The sequence below is a fragment of the Cnephaeus nilssonii genome, assembly GCF_951640355.1.
Source record: "Cnephaeus nilssonii genome assembly, chromosome: 13".
NCBI lineage: Eukaryota > Metazoa > Chordata > Mammalia > Chiroptera > Vespertilionidae > Cnephaeus > Cnephaeus nilssonii.
The window spans coordinates 45,691,057-45,717,463 of NC_137084.1; the positions used below are offsets into that span (position 1 = coordinate 45,691,057).

Here is a 26,407-nt window from a genome sequence, read left to right on the forward strand (position 1 = left end):
ACGTCGAAATAAACTGTACAAAATTGACTTTCTTCACCAAAAATAACAGCAATATTTTCTGTAATATTCCTAGATAAACTACAAAACACATTTTTGTAGGTTGTCTAGGTTTTGCTTATAAATCAAGACGAGGCAGTAGATATAATCATGGAAAAAGACAGAATAAAACAGACCAATCTGTTGTCAATATCCATGGCCTCTGATCCTGTCTTGACCATGAAACAGAAGTGTTCAACATATACTTGCTAAAAAGCTTATGAAGATATAGGCTCAACAAAGGAATGTAAACAGCAACACCCAGATGTGGAACAACGGCAGGTTCTTCCTTCAATGTTTAACAGTAACTTGTTTAAGGTTATCGAATAAAGACAAAATCTATACTGAAATACTTGTTTGGCAAGCTCACGTTTCTTTCACTATCTGATAATTTAACTGTTCATTACAGATTTTTAATAGCATACTTAAAACTCCTGCTATTCAAAGGTTAGTCATGAGCTTCATTGTAAAATTTTATGAAACATATTACCCCCAGACCTTCTCAAAATTTATTTCTTCAAAGAACTGGTAACTCAATACCCAACAACTGGATCCACAGTGATAATAAATGTTATGTCTAAAATGACTTAACTAAAACAATTCCAAAGTGCCATTAGCAGAGATCACGCAGAAGTGCAACGTGGCACTTTCAACGCTACCCTCTGGAAGACCAGTTAGTTCTCCAAAGCATGAGAGCTCAAACGGGCCATTTAAACAGTCAGATTATCAATGGCTAATGTATTCAAGATATTCAGTGATTAAGTGGCCTACATGTATTTTATAGCTTTTCTATGTTTTCAAATTTCCTAGATTTTTTTCAATATCAAATATAAGAGAAAACCCATTTTAAAAGTCTCTCAGGTATTTTCGATAGTTTCGGAATTATCTGTAGGAAGCTCTGACTTAGTTGTATAGAGTTTGATATATGTGTCCACCATTAAATCCAAATCATGTTTTATATCAAAATTTATGTTAAGCAAAGCTAAGTTACTTGACCTTTGGTCTGTCAAAGTGTTCCTCAGGTATGCTTTGAGACGCTTTCGCCCATTTTCATAGCGTTCATTCTCAACCTTCATCACAGGAAGAATACACAGGACCTTCAGCAATGCATAAACATTAGGAAAAAACTTGATGTCTGGCAGGTGGAGGGCTTCATAAATGGTGGATGGAAGCTCTATATCTTTCCCTCTGTGTTTCCACTTGATTCTCCAACAATGCAGCTCAGCTGAGAGTGTATCAGGATTGGGTAAGTCGCTTCTGTACATGTCAGCATGGTGCTCCTCCGATGTATTGAATTTGAGCTGTCCCATGACAGAGGGGACCAGAGATAAGCATTTAAGAGCTTTGAGGTGCTGTTCTGAGAATATATCTTTCAGTTCCTGAATAATGTGCTCCACTGTTGGAACACTTAGAGCTTCTTTATAGTAACTCTCAGAGGTCAGCTGACATTCCAGGTTCCCTTGATGAGCTCTGCGGAATTTCCCAGGGAGCTTCATCTGAATATCAAGTTTGGTTGCCAAATTGGTGGCTTCCTCAAACCAAAATTCATGATAAACTTCAATATTTTCCATCACTTCATTTAGCGAATGCAGCACTGCAGTCAAGCTACTGGCTGCAAAGAAGACATCAGAGGTCTGACCCTGGAGATTTTTCCCAAAGGCTCTTGTAAAAGATAGAACATTTTTAAGAACGACAATGGTAACAACGAAATCAAAATCTGTTACTGCACTACAGAGTACAAATGCTCGGCCTGCTATACAGTTATTCCATCTAATATTTGTATCATTATTTATACCATCTAAACATAAAACAAGTGCTTGTAGGAGGTCCACTAAAATTTCAAAAGCATCATGCCTGCCTGTCCACTGAGAATGGCAAATTTCCTTCAGTTCTTTACCCCTTTCTTCATTGTTCTGAAAGAGGACAGAAATTACATTGTCAAGCTCTAAAAGCAGTTGTGGTGATCGATGGAAAAAAGAACAAACTTCCTCAATTGTTCCTAACGCAACAGACACTCCCATAACAGGCACCGATTTTGCCAACCACATATTTAAGGCACAGGAAGAGCAGAGTGTGTAGACAGCTTGGGGATATTTCTCCAAAAGTCTAGAAGCAACAACTTTCATTTTGGAAGAAAATCCACTGGACACAATGTAAGCCTGGCCACGACAATATTCCATGTTTAATCCCCACTTTTCAGTTATCGTAGTGTGAAATTTCATAGCCAAAATTTCGGCATCAGCTTCATAAGGCAGGAAACCTACAAATTCCTCTCTCAGGTTATGAGCTTCGTCAACAAACCTCACCAATACGGGCAGGTGCTCTTCCCCTGCTATGTCCACTACGTCGTCAGTGATAATCGAAAAGAAGTGAGAGTCTCTCACTTCCCTGAGCGTTTCTTCCCGAATGCAGCTCTCACAGATCTCTAGCATCTGTTTCTGCTGTGCTTTTGAACAGAACAGTGTGTTGACTGCTGTTGTCTCAAAGCGCTTTCTCAGAACCTCTTCACCAGAATTTATCCGGCACTCCAACAGTGCCTGAAAGTTATCAGGAGTAAAAAGACCTTCTGGGATTTCATCAGCTTCATGTCCATCTAGAGGTATGTTTTGTTTTCCCATAAGAATCAAAATTTCAAATAAAGATTTTAAGTATTCTTTGTTTTCCTTCTCTTCAAGGGTTAAAGGTAAAATGTCTTCATCCTGTTCTTCACCCCCTTCTGTATTGGAGTTCTGAGCATTGCTGTTGTTGATCTCTTTATGTTTTTGTTCCTGTTCAGAAGTTTCGTCAACTGGAAAACAAAGAATTTTAAAAACAGGCTTATGAGGAACCATACAAACAAATAAAAATGCATTCTTGATTTTTTAAATACTTAAAATCCACCAACTCATTTATTCAACATTCACAGAACACATACTGGACCACAGACTAGGATAGAGATTACACTCTAGTGGGGAAGACAAACACTGTGAACAGAGATATATTTTAATCCTCCATGTAAATGCTCTTGTAAGGAACAATAAACTTAACAAGGTACATCACATATAGAGTAATAAGACAGTATGTGCACTCAGAAAAAGGAAGAGGAAGAGAGTATTTATGACATACTGTGTTGACATTCTATATGTATCCCATTACTCCCTCTACAGGCAGATGGTATCAACCCCACTTGACAAATGACAGTAAATAACCACTCAAGGTCACAGATGCAGTTAGAAAGATGGAGATGAGCCCTAGCTGGGTGGCTCAGTTGGTTAGAGCGTTGTCCCATACACCAAAAGGTTGTGGGTTTGATGCCCAGTTGGGTAAATACAGGAGGCAACAGATGATGTCTCTCTTTCACATTGATGTTTCTCTCTCTCTTCTCCCCTCCTCTTGCTCCCTCAAATCAGTAAAAACATCCTCAGGTGAGGATTTAAAAAAAAAAAAAAGAGGTGAAATTGAAATACAAGCTTGTCTGGCTCCAAGGTCCATGCTGATACTGTTTTTATTGCTATACTTTTTTATGGGAGATGAGACACTTATAAAAACTAATGTAATATAAAGTATGTTCATATAATTTCCAGGGCTAATACTATAATTTTAGAAATTTCAGCCTAATTTTTTCATATTTGGATGGCCCTGCAGTGAAGTGTCCTGCCTACAGTCAGACACACAACACTGCAAGTCCTGGCCCCTGTGGTCCCTGAGTTCATTTCTAACCATCATGGGTTTTAGAAGCTCCAACAACAAAATGAATGTAGTTCCTCAAATCTGGCACCCTGTTTCAAGCCACTCTACCTCTGCACAGAATATCCTTCCCTTTTCTTTGCCTGAGTCCATGTCTCCTCATCTGTAAAGGGGGAAAATAACAGTTCTTACTTCAGGGCTACTGTAAGAATTAAGTGAATTGATATAGGCATCAGTACCTGCGGAAAGGCTTTTGGACTCCTACCTTCTATAAGACTAAGTATCCCCACAGCATTTACTCCTTAAATAATTACCAAGAACCTATCATGCACTATCCATTGGATGGACAGATTCTACTTGTCCTTAGTGCTGCCTTCCCTTCTCTGTATTGGAACACTCTGTGTACCTGCCACCCCTGCACACTGACAGCACCTAGTGGGCAAAGTGTATGGTGTATAGGCACTCAATAAAGACAAACTGAACTAAGGTTTTAGTTGCACAATTTCAAAACATTCTCACAGGTTTTGAACATAAAACATATTTATTTGTCCTTACCAGGTCAAGGCCTTTTTAAAAGGCATTCAGAAGTTGAGTCATTAACACTAGCACTTACTTTTTTTCTGTTTCAGTGTCCTGATTTCATCTTCACTCTAAATGACAAGAAAAAAAGAAAAAACCATCTTTATGAAAACTGAACTCTAGAATAGCATGTAGACTCACAAGTAAAAAGCATATTTGGAGTCAAATTTAATTCTCTCAAGAGCATACATACTTTATATGAAATACATTCTTCAAACAGATAGATGATGGGAAAACTAGAACAATTAATTTGCTCGACTCCAAGCTTATAATAAAATACTAGAGGAGAAAGAACACAACATTTAATTTACTTTATATCTAAATCATTGGATTATAAGTGTTTAACTGGCTAATAAAAGGCATGAATGTATACCACAGCATTGAGATAAAATCCAAGGGGACACAAAATCATGCGCCCTACCTCCTGCCACTCTAACCCAGGGGGATGATATGTAAGTGGGAATTGCTGGATACCAGAACCTAACACAAAAGCTATGAGAAATCCCTGGGAAGCAGAAGGTGACACAGGGCCAGTATGGAAAAAAAATGAATGCATATAGCATAGATAGCCAAGTGGCACATAAAGCGTTAGATTAAGGAAGAACTTCCCAATTGTGTCCTTTTCCCTCTCTCTAACCCACTGCAATGGTTACTATTCCAGGGCAGGAAAGCAGCAGTACCAGTGACAGCTAGAGACAGCAGGCTATTTGCTGGGCAGCATGGGACATGATACTGATATGAAGAAATGTCAGCAGGCTAGCTATCCCTCTTCATCCTGTGGGCTGCCAGAGTTACATGGATGGCAGATCTGGAACAGTGACCCTGCTGCAAGGTGTCTGAGGTTCCCTGAGATGGGGATTGGGGGGGAGTAGGGGAGGAGAAGGGAGGAAGGGAAAGACAGAGTATAGGGAAATAATAGCTACAGGATGGAAGTGTTGAGCTCCTCACCCCTGGTACACATTACTAAGAAGAAAGCTGATTTAGAGGACTATTGTGTAGCGTCAATATAACAGAGGTAAAGAAATGCATGAAAAAATAAAAACTAAAAATAAATAAATAAAAACTAAAAAATAAAAAACAAATATAACAGAGGTAAAGAAATGCATGAAAAAATAAAAGAAATGCATGAAAAAAATTTCTCAGAACTTAAAAAAATATTTAAGTCTGGGTAAGAAAATAACCTCACATCTAGATGTAGTTTAGCAAAACTGAAAATGTCAAATATTTTTAAAAAAAGGCAGGTCACCTAAAAACAATCAAGAATCAGGCTGACAACAGACTTCAATGCAATAATAAATGCAAAAAAAATCAGAATCTACATCACATATACTATGTGTTTCCTCTATACCACTAAATATTTGAAATACAAAATGGTTTTAAAAATAAACCCATGTCTGTGATCGCACTCATACGTGGAATCTAAGTAACAAAATAAACTGATGAACGGAGTGGATCCAGAGACATGGAGGCATGGAATAGAGTTTGGAATCTTATAGGGAAGGTGGGGGAGGGTGGGTGGGAGGTAATGAACCAAAGAACTTGTATGCATATATGCATGTCCCATGGACTCAGACAATAGTGTGCTGAAGGCCTGGGGTGGGGGAGGGCTGAAGGGGTCAATGGGGAAAAAAAGGGGACATCTGTAATACTTTCAACAATAAACAATTATTTAAAAAAATATCAGAAACTGGAAAAAAAACCACAACCTATGTCTGGAAACTAAAAACAAGAAGTATCCTATGTTAAAGAAATCACAAAATACTCATAGCTGACCAATGAAAGCACAACATGTCTAAAACTGTGAGATACAGGAAAAACATACTTAGAGAGAGATTTATAACTGAATATACATAAATATGAACTAAACATTCAAGAAGCTAGAAAGAGCCAACACCCAAATCCCTCAACTCAAGAAGAAACCAATAAAATAGCTCACAAGTACTTCAATCATTGCTAAAACTAATCACTATTTCTTGAAAAAGACTATTAAAATAGTTTTAAGGGCAGAGAAAGGCAAACATTCCAAATCCTAGATGAAGTTCATAAACTTTTAGAAACATGAAACACACAGGAGAGAAAACCAATAAATAAACTGAAATGGCAATCAAAATATTTCCTCACTATAGCACTCTGATGGTTTTACCACATTCAATCTAACTTTCAAGAGCAGATAGTATTTACTTTATACAATTTGTCTAGAAAAATACAGAGAGAAAAAAGGAAAGCTATCCAAGTCATTTTTATGAGGCTAATAGAACATTGATATCGTAACTGGATAAAAGAAGTGCATGAACAGAAATTATAGGCCAACACTGATAAATGCAAAATCCTAAACAAAACATCGACCAACTGATTCCAATACTGTATAAAAACAGAAATCTACTGCAATCAATTAGGGTTCATCACAGGAATGTAAAGATGGTTCAATATCAGAAAACCCATCAGTTATTCAACCACATTAAAGAGTGAAAAAAAATATTGTGAACTTTTCTATTCAATAGATGAAATGAAAGCTTTTAATAAATTCAACAAATTATAACAGAAACTCTGAATATGAGTATTAGAAGGTAATGAAGGGAATTTTCCTAGCTTGACAAAAACAACAGCAAACATCAGACTTAGGAACAAGGCAAGTATACCAGTTGTGATATTATTAGGACTGTTCAACACAGTAGTACAGATCTTAACTAAACAATACAACAGAAAACAGAAAAAATTAAAATGATAAGAATTGGAACAGGAGAACCAAGATTAGGTAAACACCAGTACTCATTGCCTCCTACAACCATATCAAAATTACAACTAAAATACAGAACAACCATCATTCAGCACTACTTGAAATCTAGCTGAATAGAAGTCCTAAAACTAGACAATTAAAGAAGAAAGCACACTGAGACTGGTAGGAGTGGTAGAGGTGAGAAACGGGATGGTCCAACACCCATGTGTGACTTTTTTTAATTGGGAGGGATATCTGGGATGTGGAGGCTTCCTGGGAGAAGCAAGTGATCCCAGCCCCACACCAGACCTCTCAGCACAGGGTTCCAGTGCTGGGAAGAGGAGTTCCCATAACTCTGGGCCGTAAAAACCAGCAGGGATTCTGGCTAAGCACCACAGAGGCTGCTGGAGTCACAGTAGTTCCTCTTAAAGGGGCAGTGCACAGACTTACTCGAACTAGCTCTCTCTGAGCTCCAGCACTGGGGCAGTGGCTTGGGGGAATCCAGGTACATACTGGGAAGAACTGGATTATCTGGCATTGGAGAAGAACTTGGGGGGCAGCATTCTCCAGACAAAAGTGCTGGCAGAGGTCACTATTCCTATGCTGAGACCTCCTCCATCACAGAGCTGACTGGCAGGTGTCATATTTAAGTTGTCATCAGCCTGGCTCACACCGTTCCCTTTGCCATGGTGATTCCCTGAGATCCCACCCCACCCAATTTACAGCCACACCCAAGCTATTTGCAGTGGCTTTTCAGCTTTTCCATATGAATGGCCTGTCTGGCTCAGGCTTCAGACTTCCCTAAAATCTCTCAAACAAGCAGCAGCTGACTTTACAGTCTCCCAATCCTCTCAATAAGAGATGCCAGGCCTGGCACTAGCAGCACCTTGTCTTGTCTCACAGCTTGGCCTCTCCTGGGCACTTCTAAGCCCAAGACAAGTAGCAGCCATCTGCAGATTGCTCTATAGCTCCTGACAGGTAGTCGCAGGCAGGGCTCAGGCAGTGGCTGACTTTGCACCTCCAGGGGGGCCCCAGAACCAGTGCACCAGGGGGCCCCAGAGCCAGTGCACCGGGTAGACAGCTTCAGACCATATCAGATTACAACTCTACACATCCACAAGCAACACACTCAAGGAGCAGACTCAGTGAGCACCAAAGCCACACTAAAGCAAATCCTACTCCGTAGTCTCCTGCACAGCAGTTCTTCCACTGTAGTCATAGCTGGTCCTCACAGACAATTGGCCTGGGGGGGTCAATTCCTCCCAGTGACACCAATAGCAATCAAGGCTCAACTATAACAAGACAGTGTACACAGCCCCCACAGGGGCATATCTAGAGTGACCAGCTCAGGTGACTGGAGAGGCTGAGCCACTGGGCCCTACAGGACACCTACTACACAAGGCCACTCTACCAATTCCAGGAGACATAGCAGCTCTACCTAATACACAGAAACAAACACAGGGACGCAGCCAAAATGTGGAGACAAAGAAACATGTCACAAATGAAAGAACAGACGAAATCTCCAGAAAAAAGAACTAAATAAAATGGAAGCAAACAAACTACTAGATACAGAGTTCCAAGCAATGGTTATAAAGATGTTCAAAGATCTTAATGAGAGCTTCATGGGATTTAATGAGAATCTCAAAGACATGAAAAAGGACCAGCCAGAAATTAAGCATACACTAACTGAAGTAAAGAATAATTTACAGGGATTCAACAGTAGAGGATTCCGAGAATCAAATCAACGATTTGGAAAATGAGGAAGCAAAAAAACACCCAACCAGAAGAGAGAAAAAAAAAATCCCAAAATATGAAGATAGTGTAAGGAACCTCTGGGACAACTTTAAGCATACCAACATTCACATCATGGGGGTGCCAGAAGGAGAAGAAAGAGAGCACGATATTGAAGAAATAATGACAGAAAACTTCCCCTACCTGGTGAAAGAAATAGACTTACAAATCCAGGAAGCATAAAGAGTCCCAAACAAGATGAACTCAAAGAGGCCCACACCAAGACACATCATAATTAAAATGCCAAGAGTTAAAGACAAAGAGAGGATCTTAAAAGTAATGATAGAAAAGCAGTTAATTACCTACAAGGGAGCTCTCATATGACTGTCAGCTGATTTCTCAACAGAAACTTTGCAGGCAAAAAGGGAGTGGCAAGAAATATTCGAAGTGATGAATAGCAAGGACCTATAACCAAGATTACTATTCCCAGCAAAGCTATCATTTAGAACTGAAGGTCAGATAAAGAGCTTCACACACAAGAAAAAGCTAAAGGAGTTCATCACCACCAAACCAGTATTACATGAAATGTTGAAGGGTATTCTTTAAGAAGAAGAAGGAAAAAAAGATTAAAAATATGAACAATAAAATGGCAATAAATACATAATTATCAACAGTTAATTCTAAAAATAAAAAAACAAGGAATCTAATGAAGAAAATAAACTGATGAATAATATAGAATCAGAGGCATGGAAACATGGAACAGACTTACAAATCTCAGAGGGAAGGAGGTTGGGGATGGGAAAGAGAGTAACCAAAGAACATATGCATATATGCATGACCTATGGACACAAACAGTAGGATGGTGAAAAAGAATTGGAACAAAAGGCAAATTTGTCCTTATTTATAGACTAGAAGCCCAGTGCATGATTTAATCATGCACGTGTAAGCTGTCTGTCGGCTGGTCGGCAGCTCCGAAGTCCCTGGACCCCTAGGGCGAGGCGGGGCGGGGGCGTGGTCCTCCTGCAGCCCGAGTCCAGGCCGGGGTCTTGCCTTTGCCTCCCACCCAGGAAGGCTGGGGCTGCCGCCATGTGCTCCTGTGGCCCAACTGCCCCCAGACTCCTCCCCGGGGAGCCGCGCCGCCTGCCCACCCCCCGCCGCCTCCAAACCTCGAAAACGCCGGCTCGCTGCCCTAGAGGCCTGTCTGTGCCGCAGCACAGCCATGGCGCAGACGCTAAGCTCGCGTCGCCGCTGGCAACGCGAGCTCAGCGTCCTGCCGGCCCAATCACCACCCCAGCCACCCTGAGTCCCGCCCCCTGTGTCTCCCGCTGGCCCAATCATGGGCGTAGCGGAGTGATGGTAATTTAAATATTACCTTTTTATTATGTAAGATTGTCCTTATTTGTAGCTAATATAATCAACTACATAGAAAACCCGGCATACTACTAGGATTAACTTTTTTTTTTTTTTTTTACAAATCTCACAGATTCTTGATAACATTTTAAAATATATATATATATATTTTATTAATTTCAGGGAGGAAAGGGAGAGGGAGAGATAGAAACATCAATGATCAGAGAGAATCATGGATTGGCTGCCTCCTGCACACCCACTACTGGGGATCGAGCCTGCAACTCAGGCATGGGCCATGATCAGGAATCGAACCGTGACCTCCTGGTTCATAGGTCAATGCTCAATCAGAGCCATGGCGGCTGGGCAATGTCTTACTTTCTGATTCCCACCTCATGGGTGGATCCCTTCCCAAAGGCCAGACCAGCAAGGGGCTTCTTTTCTGGCAGAAAGTGCCCATGGTTGTTACAGGATTAATATTAAAGAGTCTTCAATACTGCTGGAAACAATCTCATCCAGAATACATAAACAATACCAAAAACCATAATGTATTTAGAAAGTAATCTAAAGAAGAATGTACGTTTTCTTTTATGAAACTGCAACAATGCCCAAGCTTGTTTTACTCAATGGTTAGAGCGGGGCCTGCAGACTGAAGGATCTCAAGTTCTATTCCAGTCAAGGGCATGTACCTCGGTTTCAGGCTCGATCCCCGGCCCCAGTCGGGGTGCATGCTGGACGAAACCTATTGATCTGTCTCTCTCACATTGATGTTTCCCTCTCTGTTTCTCTCTCTCTCCCCCTCTCCCTCCCTCCCTTCTACTCTCTCTAAAAATCAATGAAAAAAAAAATCCTCAGGTGAGGATTAACAACAACAATAAAAAATTCCAACAGGACAGAACAGAGCTCCAGAAACAGCCCTGCATATATTTGAATTTATATATGACAGAGGCGGCATGTTATACCAATAGAAGAAAGGATGGATTAAGAGAACATGCTGGGAGAACTGGTCTTCTCTATAAGAAAAATAAAATTAGATTTCTACCGCACACAATACATACAACTCCAAAAGGATTAAAAATCTAAATGTGAAAGGTAAACATGAGGGAAATTATATAAATGTTATCTTAAAGAAAGCACATAATTGGTAGAGTGAAATGACATATTAAAGACACTAGCATGGATACCAACAGGGAGGGTAGTAATGGGGTAATAGAGGAAAAAGGAAAAATAAACAAAATAAGTATCTTGTTAGTGGTAATGATAAGAGAAAGTCATGGACTGAGGAGTCTGAGTAATTTAATTTTGTTGGCCTAAGGTTAACAAAGAGCAGGTAGGTTTCAATCATCTAAAGCAGGAGTCCTCAAACTTTTTAAACAGGGGGCCAGTTCACTGTCCCTCAGACCGTTGGAGGGCCGAACTATAGTTTAAAAAAACTATGAACAAATTCCTATGCACACTGCACATATCTTATTTTGAAGTAAAAAAACAAAACGGCAAAAACACCCACATGTGGCCCGCGGGCTGTAGTTTGAGGACGCCTGATCTAAAGGATATCAAAGGAATATAAAAACACACATAAATGATACCATATACAGAGACTGAAAAGCTTTTTCTAAACCTTGTCAGTACTTAATAGCAATAGAATCCTATCTCTAGGTAAAACTATCCATGTCTTAACTTTTAAACTTTCCCTTTCTGTATCCATATACACCCCCTCACCCTGAGTGCTAAATTCTGGAAATATACCTCAGTCCCACTTTCCTTACTGTAAAAGAAAAGGTAGTGTTTTGTTTTTCTTCACAGGAAGGAAAGGAGCTAGTGGCCTGTAATTAACAGCACACTTTGGCCCAAGTCAATGAGTATCAGTTGGCTAAATTTGAGAGACATTTTCCAATTTAAATACTATAATAAACTTATCGTTTTACACCCTGGCTACTTCAATAATAACCATAGCATTCATTTCCTGTATAGGTACCTTTGAAATAGAGAGTAACTTGGTTCAATTTTAACATGAATATATCTATTTGATTTCATAGTATACCGGGGTTGGGAAAGCTGAAAGCATATTGACATACCAATTCTTTTATTCGTTTTCTGTGTCTACTATGTGGATTGTTCAAATGACTGGTAAGATCAAATATTGTTGGTATTGCATTATCTCGAAGAACTGTCCTATAAGGACTCTGAAAAAGAAAAATGTGTTAATTCAGAGCTAGTCCTTAAGAATATATTACATATAAATAAAATTCTACGTTAATGATTTCTCCAGTACTCCTTCAACTCCAGCTCTAAAGTATAGAGAGACCTGAAGAATTGATGGTGTCAATCCCAATGAGCTTATTATTTCTAGCTCTTTTCATATTTGCCCTTTTGGTAATCATACTATTATAAATTAGGGAACTGAACTAATAATATGCATAAAAAATAAAATGTATTTGCATTTTGCATATCCTATATAATAAAAGGCTAATATGCAAATCGACCAAATGGCAGAACGACCGATCACTATGATGCGCACTGATCACCAGGGGGCAGGCGCTCAATGCAGGAGCTGCCCCCTGGTGGTCAGTGCTCTCCCATAGGGGGGGTGCCGCTCAGCCAGAAGCCAGGCTTACAGCTGGCCTGGCGAGCATAGCGGCAGTGGCAGTGGCGGGAGCCTCTCCTGCCTCCACGGCAGCACTAAGGATGTCCCCTGAGGGCTCCTGGACTGCGAGAGGGTGCAGGCTGGGCTGAGGGACACCCCCTCACTCTGAGTGCTCAAATTTCATGCACCGGGCCTCTAGTATATAAATATTTCTAACTCAGAATCTCAGCTATTTTATCTATTCTGTTTTTCCATGAGCCCACTCAATCTATAGTAGGCACAAAAGTTTCTAAGAAAATCCAGTGTATGTTCTATAATAAGTTTTCCCTTCTTTACCTGCTGTTCAGTCCACTTTTGCTATTATTTCTGAGAGGCATCAAGGCACAATGAAATAATATTGGACTGGGACACATGAGACTTAGAAACTAGTCCAAACTCTAACAGTGACTCACCATACATAGTATATAATACATATAATACTTTCCCTTTTTAGACCTCAGTTCCTTTCTGAATAAAATTCAGGCACTGAACTAGATCCATATTTCCAAAAAATGAAAATGTTCAGATACTAATGATCAAAATGCTTGCCATTTCAGTTATGCCATCTGTACTTTTACACAATCTACCCACTTTTTTACTTAACATTGTCTTAAGCAATAAAAATTACAAAATAATTGTTTGATGGGCTGGTTATATTTTTAACACATTAAAAAAACTTCTAAAATAAAAAGTGATGCATGTGCCACCTGAAATCACTCATACCCCAGTGATATCCTATATAATAAAAGGCTAATATGCAAATTGTCCCCTCAGGAGTTCAACCGACTAGGAGTTCGACTGCTCACTATGACGTGCGCTGGCCACCAGGGGGCGGTGTGAAATGAAGGAAGGCGGCAGCTGGCAGCTGGGGAAGGAAAGGCCCAATAGGCCCTGATCGTCAGCCAGGCCTAGGGACCCTACTTGTGCACAAATTTCATGCACCGGGCCTCTAGTGTGTATATATATATATATATATATATATATATATATATATATATATATATATATATGCGCACACACACATACACACACACAATCACACTTTGCAAACACTGAAATAGGTACTTCTAAATCCCCTTATAATTCAGATGTTCTTATTGAAGAATGACTATGCTCTATTCTAATTCCTGTTAATGCAACCCAACCTGGCTAAAAGCTAGATGCATACTTAGATGGTGACAGTTTTCACAGCAAGCCCAGAGGAAGTCAGGTGGGACAAGAAGTTTATTAAGAGGCAGAATAGCAGATGAATAACTGCTACTACATTCCCTCCCAGCTCGTCCAGAGAAGCAGTGTCAATAATTTCTTCCCAAATTTGCACTGATAAAGACACTTCATTTTAAAAAGCTTTCTCCAGAGCAGTGATTGTTTCAAAGCTGACTATTAAAGCCTGGTCAAAATATATGCCAAACAAAAATAACTTCTATATTTTTACCGAGGGAAGGTTAGAAAGATATAAAGGAAAGTACAATTTACTCTTGAAAAACATGGAATTAAACTGCACAGGTACACTTACATGTGGATTTTTTTCAATAAATATTGCAAATGTATTTTCTTAAGCTTAGTTTATTGTAAGAATACAGTATATAATAAATATAACACACAAAATGTGTTAATTTTTTATGTTATCAGAAAGGATTCCCAGTCAAAAGTAGGCTATAAGTTTTCAGAGAATCAAAGTTAAACACAGATTTTCAACTGCGTGGGGTGTTAGCACCACCAACCTCTGTGTTATTCAAAGGTCAACTCTATATAAGTAAAGAAAACACACTACCTTAGGTTTTATCCAAAGAGCTGTTAAACACTTTATCTGGAAAGAATTTCTATTCAGATTCAGTATTTTCTAGTTCAATCCCATGCCTCATAAAAAACACACAAAAGAAAACCTATTTCTTTTCTTTTTAAAAAAGTTTATTTAGAAAGTTACAGAGATAGTAGAAGTGAGCCAGCTGGGCTGCATAGCCTCAGGAAACAAGTGGCAGAAGCAAAAGAAGGACCCCTGGAGCTTCGGAGAGAGAAAGGCAAAGGTAGTACACCTGGGGGAAGAGGAGAAAGGCAGGCGAGCTCCTGAGAGGGGGAGCACCTCAAAATCTATTTCTTAATGATACCCAGCTCCTAATGCTGGGCCAATTATCCCGACTCTACTATGAAGTCTGAATCAGGGATTGATTCAGGACAGAGTCATTGAAGGGAGCAAAAGCTATACAATACCCAAAGCATCTCATCTTTCCCACTTAGTAATCTTCTCAAAAAGCAAGCATACACGCATACAGAGTCAACTCTTGGTATCAACAATTATTACATAAGGAGAGGAGGGATAAAACATTCTAATACATGTTTAAAATTCAAATTCATTTGCTATCAAAAATATTAAATACCAGGAAACAATATATGGAAAACATGCAACTTTTAATACATATTTATCTATAAACATGTATGCCTAAAAGGGCTATATTCAATTAATGTGTTTGATCATTTTAATGCAGTATCAAGATTTAATCTTTAACTGCTGAATTAAGGTTTGAGCATAAAGCAATAATCTTACTCTAGCATTAAAGTTAACACTTGGCTTTGGTTGAACTAGCCATGAATGTTTACTAATAAGACTTTAAATGCCAAATTAATGAAGTTAATACTCGTAAACATTTGAATACAGATCTTAGGCAATCCAGCTTTTAATAGCAATACCTTCTAAATAAGTTTAAAAAATTCTCACATTTGAATTAATTTATTCAAGATTGAAGATTCATGTGGAAGTTTAGAAAGCAAGTTTATTCATTGACTAAACAAGAATATGAGAATAAAATGTATGTTAAATTTCTCATATTAATCTTGTTGGAATTATCTAATTAAGAGACCATATTTATTACTAAAATAAAAATATAAAAATGCATAAGGCTTGTGTATTTAAAATAATAATTTGGGGCTATTTTACTTATTGTCAAAAACATAAAAGTAGTTTGCCTTTTAACATAGTAAATCTCTTATTTTGGTTGGTCATGACTATTATTACCCTCTTAACAAAGCAAGGCAAAATTATTCCTCAAATATTTGTGATTAAACTGTTGAACCGGAATTGGCTCACCTCCCAATGACTTCACAAGTATCTGCTTCAAATAATTTTGAGAAATAAATAACCCAATCATTCTTTAGTTTTCTGGTGCCTCTGCAAAATGTATCTGAAAAAAATACCAAAATAAATTCTGCATAACAATATATAGTGCACCTTAAATATCAAGTTTATATCTATCCCAAAATCTGGGATGATACATTAGCTATACCTAAATAAGAATATATGTATTATTTAATAAAACTGTCTTCCTATCTAGTTTTTAGTGTTTCAAGTTTACTCCATTTCAATCAAATCTGCCCTTTGCATGCCCTTTATGAATCCTAGCAATAGAAATAAAGAGGGTTAAAAATCTTAGACCTCAGGAATTATCATGTCTAATCTCATTAGAAATTGGGGCCCAAGAGGGAAAGTGACTTGGCCAAAATAAAAGTTAACAGTAGTAAGATTGTTAGTAGTAAGAAGATCCAGGTCTTAATATAAAATTGCAAATTATTGATGGAAATGTTTTTTTTACATTAATTGTATGATCTGCTTCCTGTTGGTTCTAACAATACTTACAAAAACAAATACATGAAAACAAAGAGCTCCATTCTTCACAGAAGATTTTACTCATAAAAAAGCTCTAGAGAAGCTGCTCCAAATAAAAACACCAACTTTATCTTAAATAAATATATACTTTCATAATAGCTTAAAAATTGTCTGAAGGCTACACAGAAAGTTTACAAGTGGTTAGTTAGCTCCAAATCTGTCTTCATCTTAAAAAAAAAAATAGTGGAGGGTTTTAAAGATACCCTCCAACATTGATAGAGAAAGATTTACACTTCCGACCAGATACTGAGTGAGTGAGAGAGAAAACAAAAACCAAGTCCTTCTATTACTTACAGTTCTACAGATCATAGAGGTCTCAAAGTGTTTGGCACATAATCGATAATGTTTATTTAGTTGATCAGGTGTTTTATCTTCTAAGTCTGCTCTCCTACAATTTTCCACCCACTTCTGGCATCTATAAATAAAACCAAAATACAATTATGGAATATCAGCTCAACATTTGAATTTCAGCATTTAGTTTCAAGGCAAATAATATTATGGACCATGGATTCCTGCTCCCCTCTACCCACAGAACATAACATAATTTAGTGAAGTTGATTAATAACAAAAATGAGAGCTGGAAGAAACCTTAGATATCATTTAGTGCATTTAATTACAGACATGATTAAGAAGTAACTTGCTCAGAGTCATGTACAAAAACAGCAGCAAAAATGAACTTAAACCCCAGTCTTTTAAATCCTAGGACTCCAATCATCAGAGAGGATTCAATCACACCAGCAGTACAAATAAAAAGTTGCACACCATGAGATGAACAGCCTAACATTCCCCACAGGATTTCAACTTAAACAAGCATATAAAGCAACACGGCCATTGTAGAAGATTAGTAAACGTTTAATAAATAACTACAGTTTCTTATGGAAGCATGACAGTCTTACTATTAACATGATTTATTATTTACAATGATATACACAGACTAGATTTTAAGCTCCATAAATGCAGGGATTGCATCTACACAATCTAGTTCACAGAAGGTGTGAATATAGTGAACAAGACAAGGTCCATGCCTTCTTAGTGCTTAAATATCTGTTAAACAAATAATAAACACTAATAATGAGCCAGACACTGTTCTAAGTCCTTTCCAAATTATTATTATCCCTTTTGTGCAGAAGAAGAAATGAAGGCACAGAAATGTTAAGTAATTGCTAAAGGTTACAACTAGATCTTTCTTGCATTCCTCAAATTTCTAGGAATAAAATTCTGCCATGAATAGTGCCACAAATTTGGAAACATTTATAATTATATCATAGTATTTTTTTCTTATGTCTCAACATCACAATTCACCCCTCCACACACACTTTCTAACACTAATTCCCCCTTTCTCAATACATAACATTAAAATCATGGTGAAATGTTGGTTATCTAACCTAAACTAAAATCATATCTAAATTGTACAGAATTTCATTCAGCCAAGAAGCATTACTACTTACAATAATGATGCCTAAGATGTCTGTATTTTAATCATATAGCTACATAATTGTGCAATATGATTATAAGCATTTCACGTTTCAATAGCATTTGGTATAAAAACTGTTTCACTGTAAGTTGCCATACTCACACAAGTTAAGTTTGTTTTTAAATTCTTATATCTCTGAAGACCTTCCACATAGAACCCTACTGTACGTATTATCTCTGAACTAAGTTGAGACAGCTTTCTGATATCAATAGCACTCAAATTCAGTACATTTATGTCTTCCATATTAAATACCTAGAGGTAAATCTAGTGTAAAACCTCTAATAGAAAATGAATTTTTAAATAAATAAATAGGATATGCAAGTTCATGGATTGGTACACGGAATTCTAAAGATATCAATTCTCCCCAAACTGGTTTACTGATTTAATACAATCAAAATCCCAACAAGTTCTTTTGTGCATTTGTGTGTGTGAGGGATGACAAGATGATTCTAAAACTTTTTATACAGAAATCCAAAGGCCCAAGAGTAACCAAAACAATCTTGAAAAAAGAAAGCTAAAAAAATCCACACCAGATATTAAAACTCATTATAAAGCTTATTAAGACAGTGTGTTATTGACATAGGATAAAACAACAGAACAAAATGGAGAGCTATGGATACTTAAGACAAAAGTACCTATGCACAGCAATAAAGACAACTTCTTAATAGTATTGAGTCAGTAAAGAATCTTGACCCCTATTTTTACACCATATATACAAAAAATATATTCCAAATGAATTATAGACATAAATATGAAAAGTAAAACAATTTAACTTCTAAAAGACAACCCAGGAGACTATCTTCTTTACCTTGTAATAGACAAAGATCTCTTAAAGGCAATAGAGCCCTCAAAAAGAAAAGATGAATTAGGCTACTTTCAAGTTAATAACTGTTCATTAAAAGAAATAATTTAAGAGTGAAATGCAATCCACAAAATGGAAGAAGGTATCTGCAATACATATACCCAACAATGAACTCATATCCAAAATATACATGAAGAACTCCTACAAATAAACCCGACAACCCAAGGTAAAAATGAACAAGAGACTTGAACAGGCAATTTGCAATTGTTCAGATGGCCAATACACATCACAACAAAATGTTACTACTACCCAGAAGAATGACTACAGTGTAAAAGAGATAATACCAAATGTTGATGAGAGGTGGGACAACTCTGCCTATTAACTGTAGAAAGAAATAATATTTGGCAAAGGGAATGAATGAGCTTAGCTAGATCTCACAAACATAATGTTGAATAAAACAAACGAGGCATGCATACTATGTGATTCCTTTTATATTAAATTCAAGAATAGATAAAACTTAACTATGGTGATTGTGCAGAAAAGAGTTAATAGAGCAGGCCTGAGATTGCTATCCTTAGAAAGGCTTGCTTATAAGGTTGGCTATTTGGCTAGTATCTGGGTACCTGGCTGCTAAATAGTTTCCTACACTGACATAAAACTTGCCCTAACTCGGCCATGGCCGGGTTGCTCAGTTGGTTAGAGCACCATCCTGATATGCCAAAGTTGCAGATTCAATCCCTGGTCAGGGCACATACAAGGATCAAGCAATGAATGCATAAATAAGTGAAACAACAAATCAACGTTTCTCTCTTCCCCCCTCCCTCCCTTCCTCTCTCTCTAAAATCAATTGTTTAAAAATTGCCTTAACTAATAAGGTGGCAATTATCCTATCTAATAAAAGAGTAATATGCAAATTAACCATCACCCTGCTACACCCATCAGTCACGCCCACCAGCCAATCGGAGTATGCAAATTAACCCCAACCAAGATGGCTGCGGCCACAGAGAGCAGGAGGGAGGCTTGGGTTTCCCTGGCAATGGAGGAAGCCAAGCTTTCCACACACCCTGGCGGGCCCAGGCCTCCACTCAAGGGTACAAAGTTTCAATTATAGAAGGTAAATAAATTCCAACAGAAATGGCGGCAGCCACTGAGCTGGAAGAGCAGGAGGCTAGGCTTGCCCTGGGCGATGGAGGAAGCCAAGCTTCTGCAGCCCTGGCCGGCTCAGGCCTTCACTCCAGGCTACAAAGTTTCAATTGTAGAAAATACATAAATTCCAACAGAAATGGCTGCTGCCACAGAGTGAGCAGGAGGCTTGGCTCCGCTCCAGGCTACAAAGTTTCAATTGTAGAAGATAAATAAATTCCAGATACCAGGGCCTCCGCTTGGGTCGCCGGGGGGCGTGGCTGGCCTGCAAACCACCACAGGCCCCTCGCCCAGGCTGCCCCATGCCCCAAGGGAACCCCCACCCTGATCCAGGACACCCTTCAGGGCAAACCAGCTGGCCCCCTCCCATGCACCAGGCCTCTAGCCTATCTAATAAAAGAGTAATATGCAGATTGACCATCACTCCAACACACAAGATGGCTGCCCCCATGTGGTCAAAGATCCTGCCCCCATGTGGACACAAGATGGCCAGCAGGAGAGGGCAGTTGGGAGGGACCAGGCCTGCAAGGGAGGGCAGTTGTGGGTAATCAGGCAAGCAGGGGAGGGCAGTTAGGAGGCACCAGGCCTGCAAGGGAGGGCAGTAGAGAGGGACCAGGCTTGCAATGGAGGGCAGTTGGGGGCGATCAACCCTGCAGGGGAGGGCAGTTAGGGGTGACTAGGCCGGCAGAGGAGGAAAGTTGGGGGCAAACATGCTGGCAGGGGAGCAGTTAGACATCAATCAGGCTGGCATAGGAGTGGTTAGGGGGTGATCAGGCTGGCAGGCAGAAGCGGTTAGGGGCAATCAGGAAGGCAGGCAGGCGAGCAGTTGGGAGCCAGCAGTCCTGGATTGTGAGAGGGATGTCTAACTGCCTGTTTAGGCCCGATCCCACTGGGCCTCTAGTTAAGTTATATAAAAAACCTGCCTTCTGGGAGTCTGGAACTTTAGTATATGCTAGGCAGAGTGTCTATGTGACCAGACTCCAATAAAATCTTCAGGCACTGGGTCTCTAATGGGCAGAAACATGGCACACATGTTGCTGCATTTTTATTGCTGAGAGAAGTGGGCTCTGTGTGACCCTCCCCACCAAGGGAGAAAGAGAACATACTCCACTGTGTCTTTCTCCCCTTAGGATCTGATATGTGTTCCTACTACACTGCTGTAATAATCTTAGATGTGAATAGTAGAGCTATATACTGAGTCACATGGTCAATCTCTGAATATGGGGGTGGCTTTGGAAACACCCAACACAGTGATGATAGAATAGTGGATACATTTAGGGAGGGGTAACAATTAGGAGTGGACAAAAAGGAGGCTTTCTGAGGTGCTCTGAGGTGCTGGTAATGTTCCATATCTAGAACATTAGGTATGTTCATTCAGTAAAAATTCATCAAGTTCTAGACTACCATTTTTGCACTTTTTCTCTATGTATGTCATCCTATATAATAAAGAGGTAATATGCAAACTGACCATCACTCCAACACAAAAGATGGCCGCCCCCATGTGGTCAAACATGGATGCCCCCATGTAGACACAAGATGGCTGACAGAGGAGGGCAGTTGGGGGAGGGGGGACCCAGGCCTGCAGGGGAAGGCAGTTGGGAGGGACCAGGCCTGCAGGGGAGGGCAGTTGTGGGCGAGCAGGCCAGTGGGGAGGGCAGGTGGGGGCGAGCAGGCTGGCAGGGGGGGCAGTTGGGGGCAAGTATGCTGGCACGGGGGGCAGTTGGGGATGATCAGGCTGGCGGAGGCGGGGCATTTGGGGGCAAGCAAGCCGGCAGGCAGAGTGGTTAGGGGCAATCAGGCAGGCAGGCAGGTGAGCAGTTAGGAGCCAGCAGTCCTGGATTGCGAGAGGGATGTCCGACTGCCGGTTTAGGCCCAAGCCCTTTAAACTGGCAGTAGGACATCCTTCGAGGGATCCCAGGTTGGAGAGGGTGCAGGCCGGGCTGAGGGACACCCCCCCCGCCACCATGCATGAATTTCATGCACCAGGCCACTAGTTATTTTATATTAAAAGGGCATATTAATGCCACTTTTTCTAAACTGATAAGAGCTATTATAGTATGAAATTCCACATTGTGTCCTTTATTAATTATATTCTTGAATTTAAATTACTTCTAAATAGCTGTTTCTAAAAGTGTGCATAAAATTTATAAATATGATGTATGGGAAATGTACTACTTAATAGCATAAATATACTTACCTTCATGGTTAGTTAAAAATGTTAGTTAACTTTTGAAGAATAGACAGGTTAGCAATGTCATCTTTTATCAACCTTCCCTACAACTCATTTATAGAAAAAAACCATGGTACTTATAACCAAGAACCCTAAAAATGCTGTTATCCTATATCCTATATAATAGGATAATATGCAAATAGACTGAACAGAACAACTGAACAACCAATCAAAGCATAATATGCTAATGATATGCTAAGGCTGCTCAACCGCTCGCTATGACGTGCACTGACCACCAGGGGGCAGATGCTCCAACCAGTAGGTTAGCTTGCTGCTGGGGTCCAGCTGATCGGGACTGGGCCAGACATGCCCTGGAGCCCTCCCACGGTCCCTCCCAAGCCCGATTGTGCACCGGTGGGGTCCCTCAGCCTGGCCTGCACCCTCTCGTAATCTGGGACCCCTCAGGGGATGTTGGAGAGCTGGTTTCAGCCCAATCCCACAGGCCACTTCCCTTGGGAGGGCACCGGATGCAGGGCTCATGACTGGTGCGAGCCTCTCCCGATCGGGACTGATTGGGCACAATCCCGTGGCAGGCACAGTGGGGCAGGAATGAGCAGGAGCGGTAGGTAGGAGCTGCAGGAGGCATTGGACTGCAGGTTTCAGTCCGATCCCTGCAGGCCACCCAGAGGGACCCCACCTGTGCATGAATTCGTGCACCGGGCCTCTAGTTAATTCAGTAAACACCTCTGGAAACTACTTCTTTATTATAATTAATTCTGCTCATGGTAAAAAAGAAACTGTCAAATACAGTAGAATTTGAAATCATATACTATGAAGAGATTTGGTTTGGATAAAAAGACCTTGAATACATTATGTTAAGTAAAATAAACCAGGCATAAAAGGACAATAATTGTGTCATTCCACTTACATGAAATACATAGAACAAATTCATGGAGACTAAAAGTAGGTCAGAAAGGATGGGATGCTGGGGGGGAGAGGGGTATTGCTTAATGGTTACAATTTTTGCTTGGGATAATGAAAAATCTTTGGAAATATATAGTGGTGATGGTTGCACAACATTGTGAATGTAATTAATGCCACTGACTTATACACTAAAATAATTAAAATGGCAAATTTTGTTATGTATATTTTATCAAAAATTTTTTTAATTAGTAATGTAAAAATATACTGAAAAATCACTGAATTGTACTTTTTTGTTCTTGTTAATCTTTACCCTCGGATATTTTTTCCGTTGATTTTTAGAGAGAGTGAAAGGGAGGGAGGGAGAGAGAGAGAGGGAGAGGGTTGAGGAGGGAGGGAGTGGGAGGGAAAAGGGAGAGACATCAATGTGAGGGAGATACATGGATATATCCACACACACACACCAGGACCAGGTCGGGGGATCGAACCTGCAACCCAGGTACATACCATTACTGAAATCGAACCTGCCTCCCTTCGTTGTGCGGGGTGTCACTCTAACCACTGAGCAACATGGGCCAGGACTGAATTGTACACTTTTAATGGATGAACTGTTTGGTAAGTGAATTATATCTCAATAAAAAAATTTTTTTTTAAAGTTAAGAAAAGTTCATAATTTGGTCCTGGAATACTCAAAGGACTAGGTACATGAAAAGGGCACAGACTTGCTCAGTAGGACCCTGGGGATAAAACTAGGACTTCCAAACCATAAATTATAAGGAGGCATATATTTCCACTCAAAACAAAGAAGAAACAATAGCTAAAGCTTTCCAGAATCCTCAAATGTCCCCGGGGCAAAGCAGAGAACCATCACTGGTGGTTTTTTAGGCAAAGGCCCACCAGTCAGGAATGCACAGGACAACCCCTAAGAGGTTCACAAATACTTTGAGTAGAATGCAAAAGTGTGTATCTATGTTTTTTCCTCAAGAGTCCTTATGTTGATTCTCAAAGGGGGAGTGATTCCCCCCCCCAAAAAAAGGTTAAAACACCACTACAATTGAGGAAATTCCAGCATTTCAAGGGATATTGCACTAGATCTAAAAATACCTCCCAAATCTAAGGCTGTAAACCCTACAGGCCATACTCCTGCCTAAGGAGTGTCATGAAAAGAGAAGATATTCCCAAAAATGTCTTTGGGCTAAAATTTAGGTAAAATGAAGATAATGCTTATTAGGGTAAGGCCGAGTCAGATGAAGATTCTCCTCTTCTCCGGGCCCATAGAACCCAAAAATTATACCTCATTCTCCTGAGCTATTTCCTCCTCATCTCCCTGAACTTTTAAACATTAGGAACGCTTCAGGGCGCAACCCTCCGACTTAACTCTGCTTTATTTAACATACACCCTGGCTTTAAATACCCTATATAAACTGAGAACATCATATTTATAATCTCCAGTCCGGAAGTCTCTAAATCCCAGACTTGTATATCTTTTTATGGTTTTAGCTCTTAAATATTTAGGTCATTGATCTAAATATGGGCCACTTTGAGTTTATTTCTAGATATGGTTATGAAGAAAGACATCTATTCCTGAATGTCTATCAGGTGTCTTAAACTTCAGGTCTCAAATCAAACCTTTAATATTCCCCCTCTACTAACCTAACTTATTGCAATTGCCATTAACTGGTCTTCTGTTCTCACCTTTGCTTCCCTCCAATTTATTTAACAAGCAGCCAGTGATCTTGTTTAAAGCATAAGTCTCTGCTCTAAACCCTTTGATGACTTCCTATCTCATTCAGAATAAATGCCCAAAGTGCTTCCCAGGGCCTACAATGTCCTAACTGCCCCCCCTCCCCCCCCCCCCCCCCCACACACACACACTTTTCTGGTCCCATCGTTTCCCTCTCCCTCCTTCCTTAAACCAGCGCTAGCAGTCCATGGACTTGTGGCTGTACCTCTAACAAGCATGCCCCCCCACACACACTCCCCCCGCCTTTGCATTTACTGTTTCCACAGACTGGAATGCTCTTCCCATAGAGACCTTCATGGCTAGCCCCCTGACCTACCACTGGTCTTTGCTCTAATTCAACTTCTTAGTGAGGCCTTCTCGGATTACCTTATTTAAAATAGCAATTGTGCCTCCCCTGCTACTCCTTATTCCCCTCTACCCCACAACATGCGCCTTTTCTCCACAGTACTGTATTTACCACACCTGACGCATGACATATTTGTCTGTTTCCCCCCCTCCCAGAAGGGGGGGAAACAGACAAATTCAATAAACTCCATGAATTGTTCAATCATACACGCTCAGTGCTCAGAACAATGCCAAGCACATAGTAGGCCTTTCGTAAATATTTGTGGAACTAATAAATACAAAGCCTGTTATATGGCAATCGTCTACTTATATTTGTCTCTTTAATGCACTGTGAGCTTTCTGCAGGCAACACTCACTCACTTGTGAGTTTCCAGCACCCACGACAGAGCAGGTGTGTTGCTTTGAGATGACTAAATCCACGACAGGCCCAGGAAAAAAATCCCCAGCCTTTCCAACAATCCCGGTGCCACCCCTCTGAGTGTGTACGGTACCTCGGGAAGGCGTCAATACCCACTCCTATGCCGTCACGTGTACTTCCCTCACCCTCACCCCCTTATTGTGGGACCCGTCATTCCCACAATAACCGAACGAGAGAACGAGTTAACGGCCAGAGCCAGAATTCGTATCAGGACCCAGGAGGAAGAAATTGTGACCTGACCTACGATCAAAGAAGGTGGCCGGACTCCGACAGGAAACACTGCCCCGGGGGTGGTGCCAAGAGGAGGAGAGAGCCCGGTGACCACCCTCTTTTGACAGCTGGGGAAACTTAAAGCCCAGAGAGGAAAGCGACTGGTCCGAAGCCGCACAGCCAGCTCACCGGGGCAGGAACCCGCTTGACCCGCCGGCGCGCCGCCCCAGCTGCCTCTGCCTTCGGGTGGTGCCCTCGGCGCCGGAGCCCCGCCGGCGCACGTGCTCCGAGGCCCCCGGTGGCCCGCGCGTCCACGGCTCGCGGCCCGTTCTCCGGCTGGGTCCGAGGCTGGGGTCGACGGCTGTGCCTGTGCCCCCGCCTCCCACCCGCCCCTCGCCGCCCGGGACCCGGGCTGGTGGGCCCGGGCCGCCCGCTCGGCGCCTGCCGCTTACCTGGCCGGATCCCTCGGGAACCTGAAGAAGGCCAGATCCGACTGCGTGCTCTTCCGCGTGCAGTTGGGGGCCGCGCAGAAGTTCGGCATCGTCGCCCGCCCGCGGGCCGGCCCGGCGCTCCCCTCCCCGCCTCCTCAGGGCAGCCCGCCCGCCCGTCGGGGCCGGGGAGGGGAGCCTGGCCGGCCGGCCGGCTCGGCAAGGCCGGCGCGCCGGGGGGAGGGGCGGGCGGGCGGAAAGCCGCGAGGGGCAGGAGGGGCGCCGCGGTCCGAGGCCGAGCTGGGGACGCGGCTCCACAGTGCTGTGAGCGGCCGGGAGGATTTACCGCCGCCACCGCCGCTGGTGCACCTCCCGCCCGCCCGGGACGCTGCC

At 41.1% G+C, this 26,407-nt stretch overlaps 1 protein-coding gene across 2 annotated transcripts; it reads right to left on the minus strand.

Moving 5' to 3' along the window:
• THAP12 (THAP domain containing 12) lies at positions 1-26,407 on the minus strand. 2 transcript variants are annotated; one of them, XM_079789214.1, is made up of 5 exons: positions 26,039-26,407; positions 16,654-16,774; positions 12,151-12,258; positions 4,316-4,352; positions 1-2,824 (listed from the first exon to the last, which is right to left on the minus strand). In XM_079789214.1, the coding sequence occupies exons 1-5, from the start codon at positions 26,125-26,127 to the stop codon at positions 894-896; spliced, it is 2,286 nt and encodes a 761-aa protein (XP_079645340.1). In that variant the 5' UTR covers positions 26,128-26,407; the 3' UTR covers positions 1-893. The 2 variants fall into 2 exon arrangements, with proteins under 2 accessions (XP_079645340.1, XP_079645341.1); XM_079789215.1 differs by lacking the exon at positions 12,151-12,258.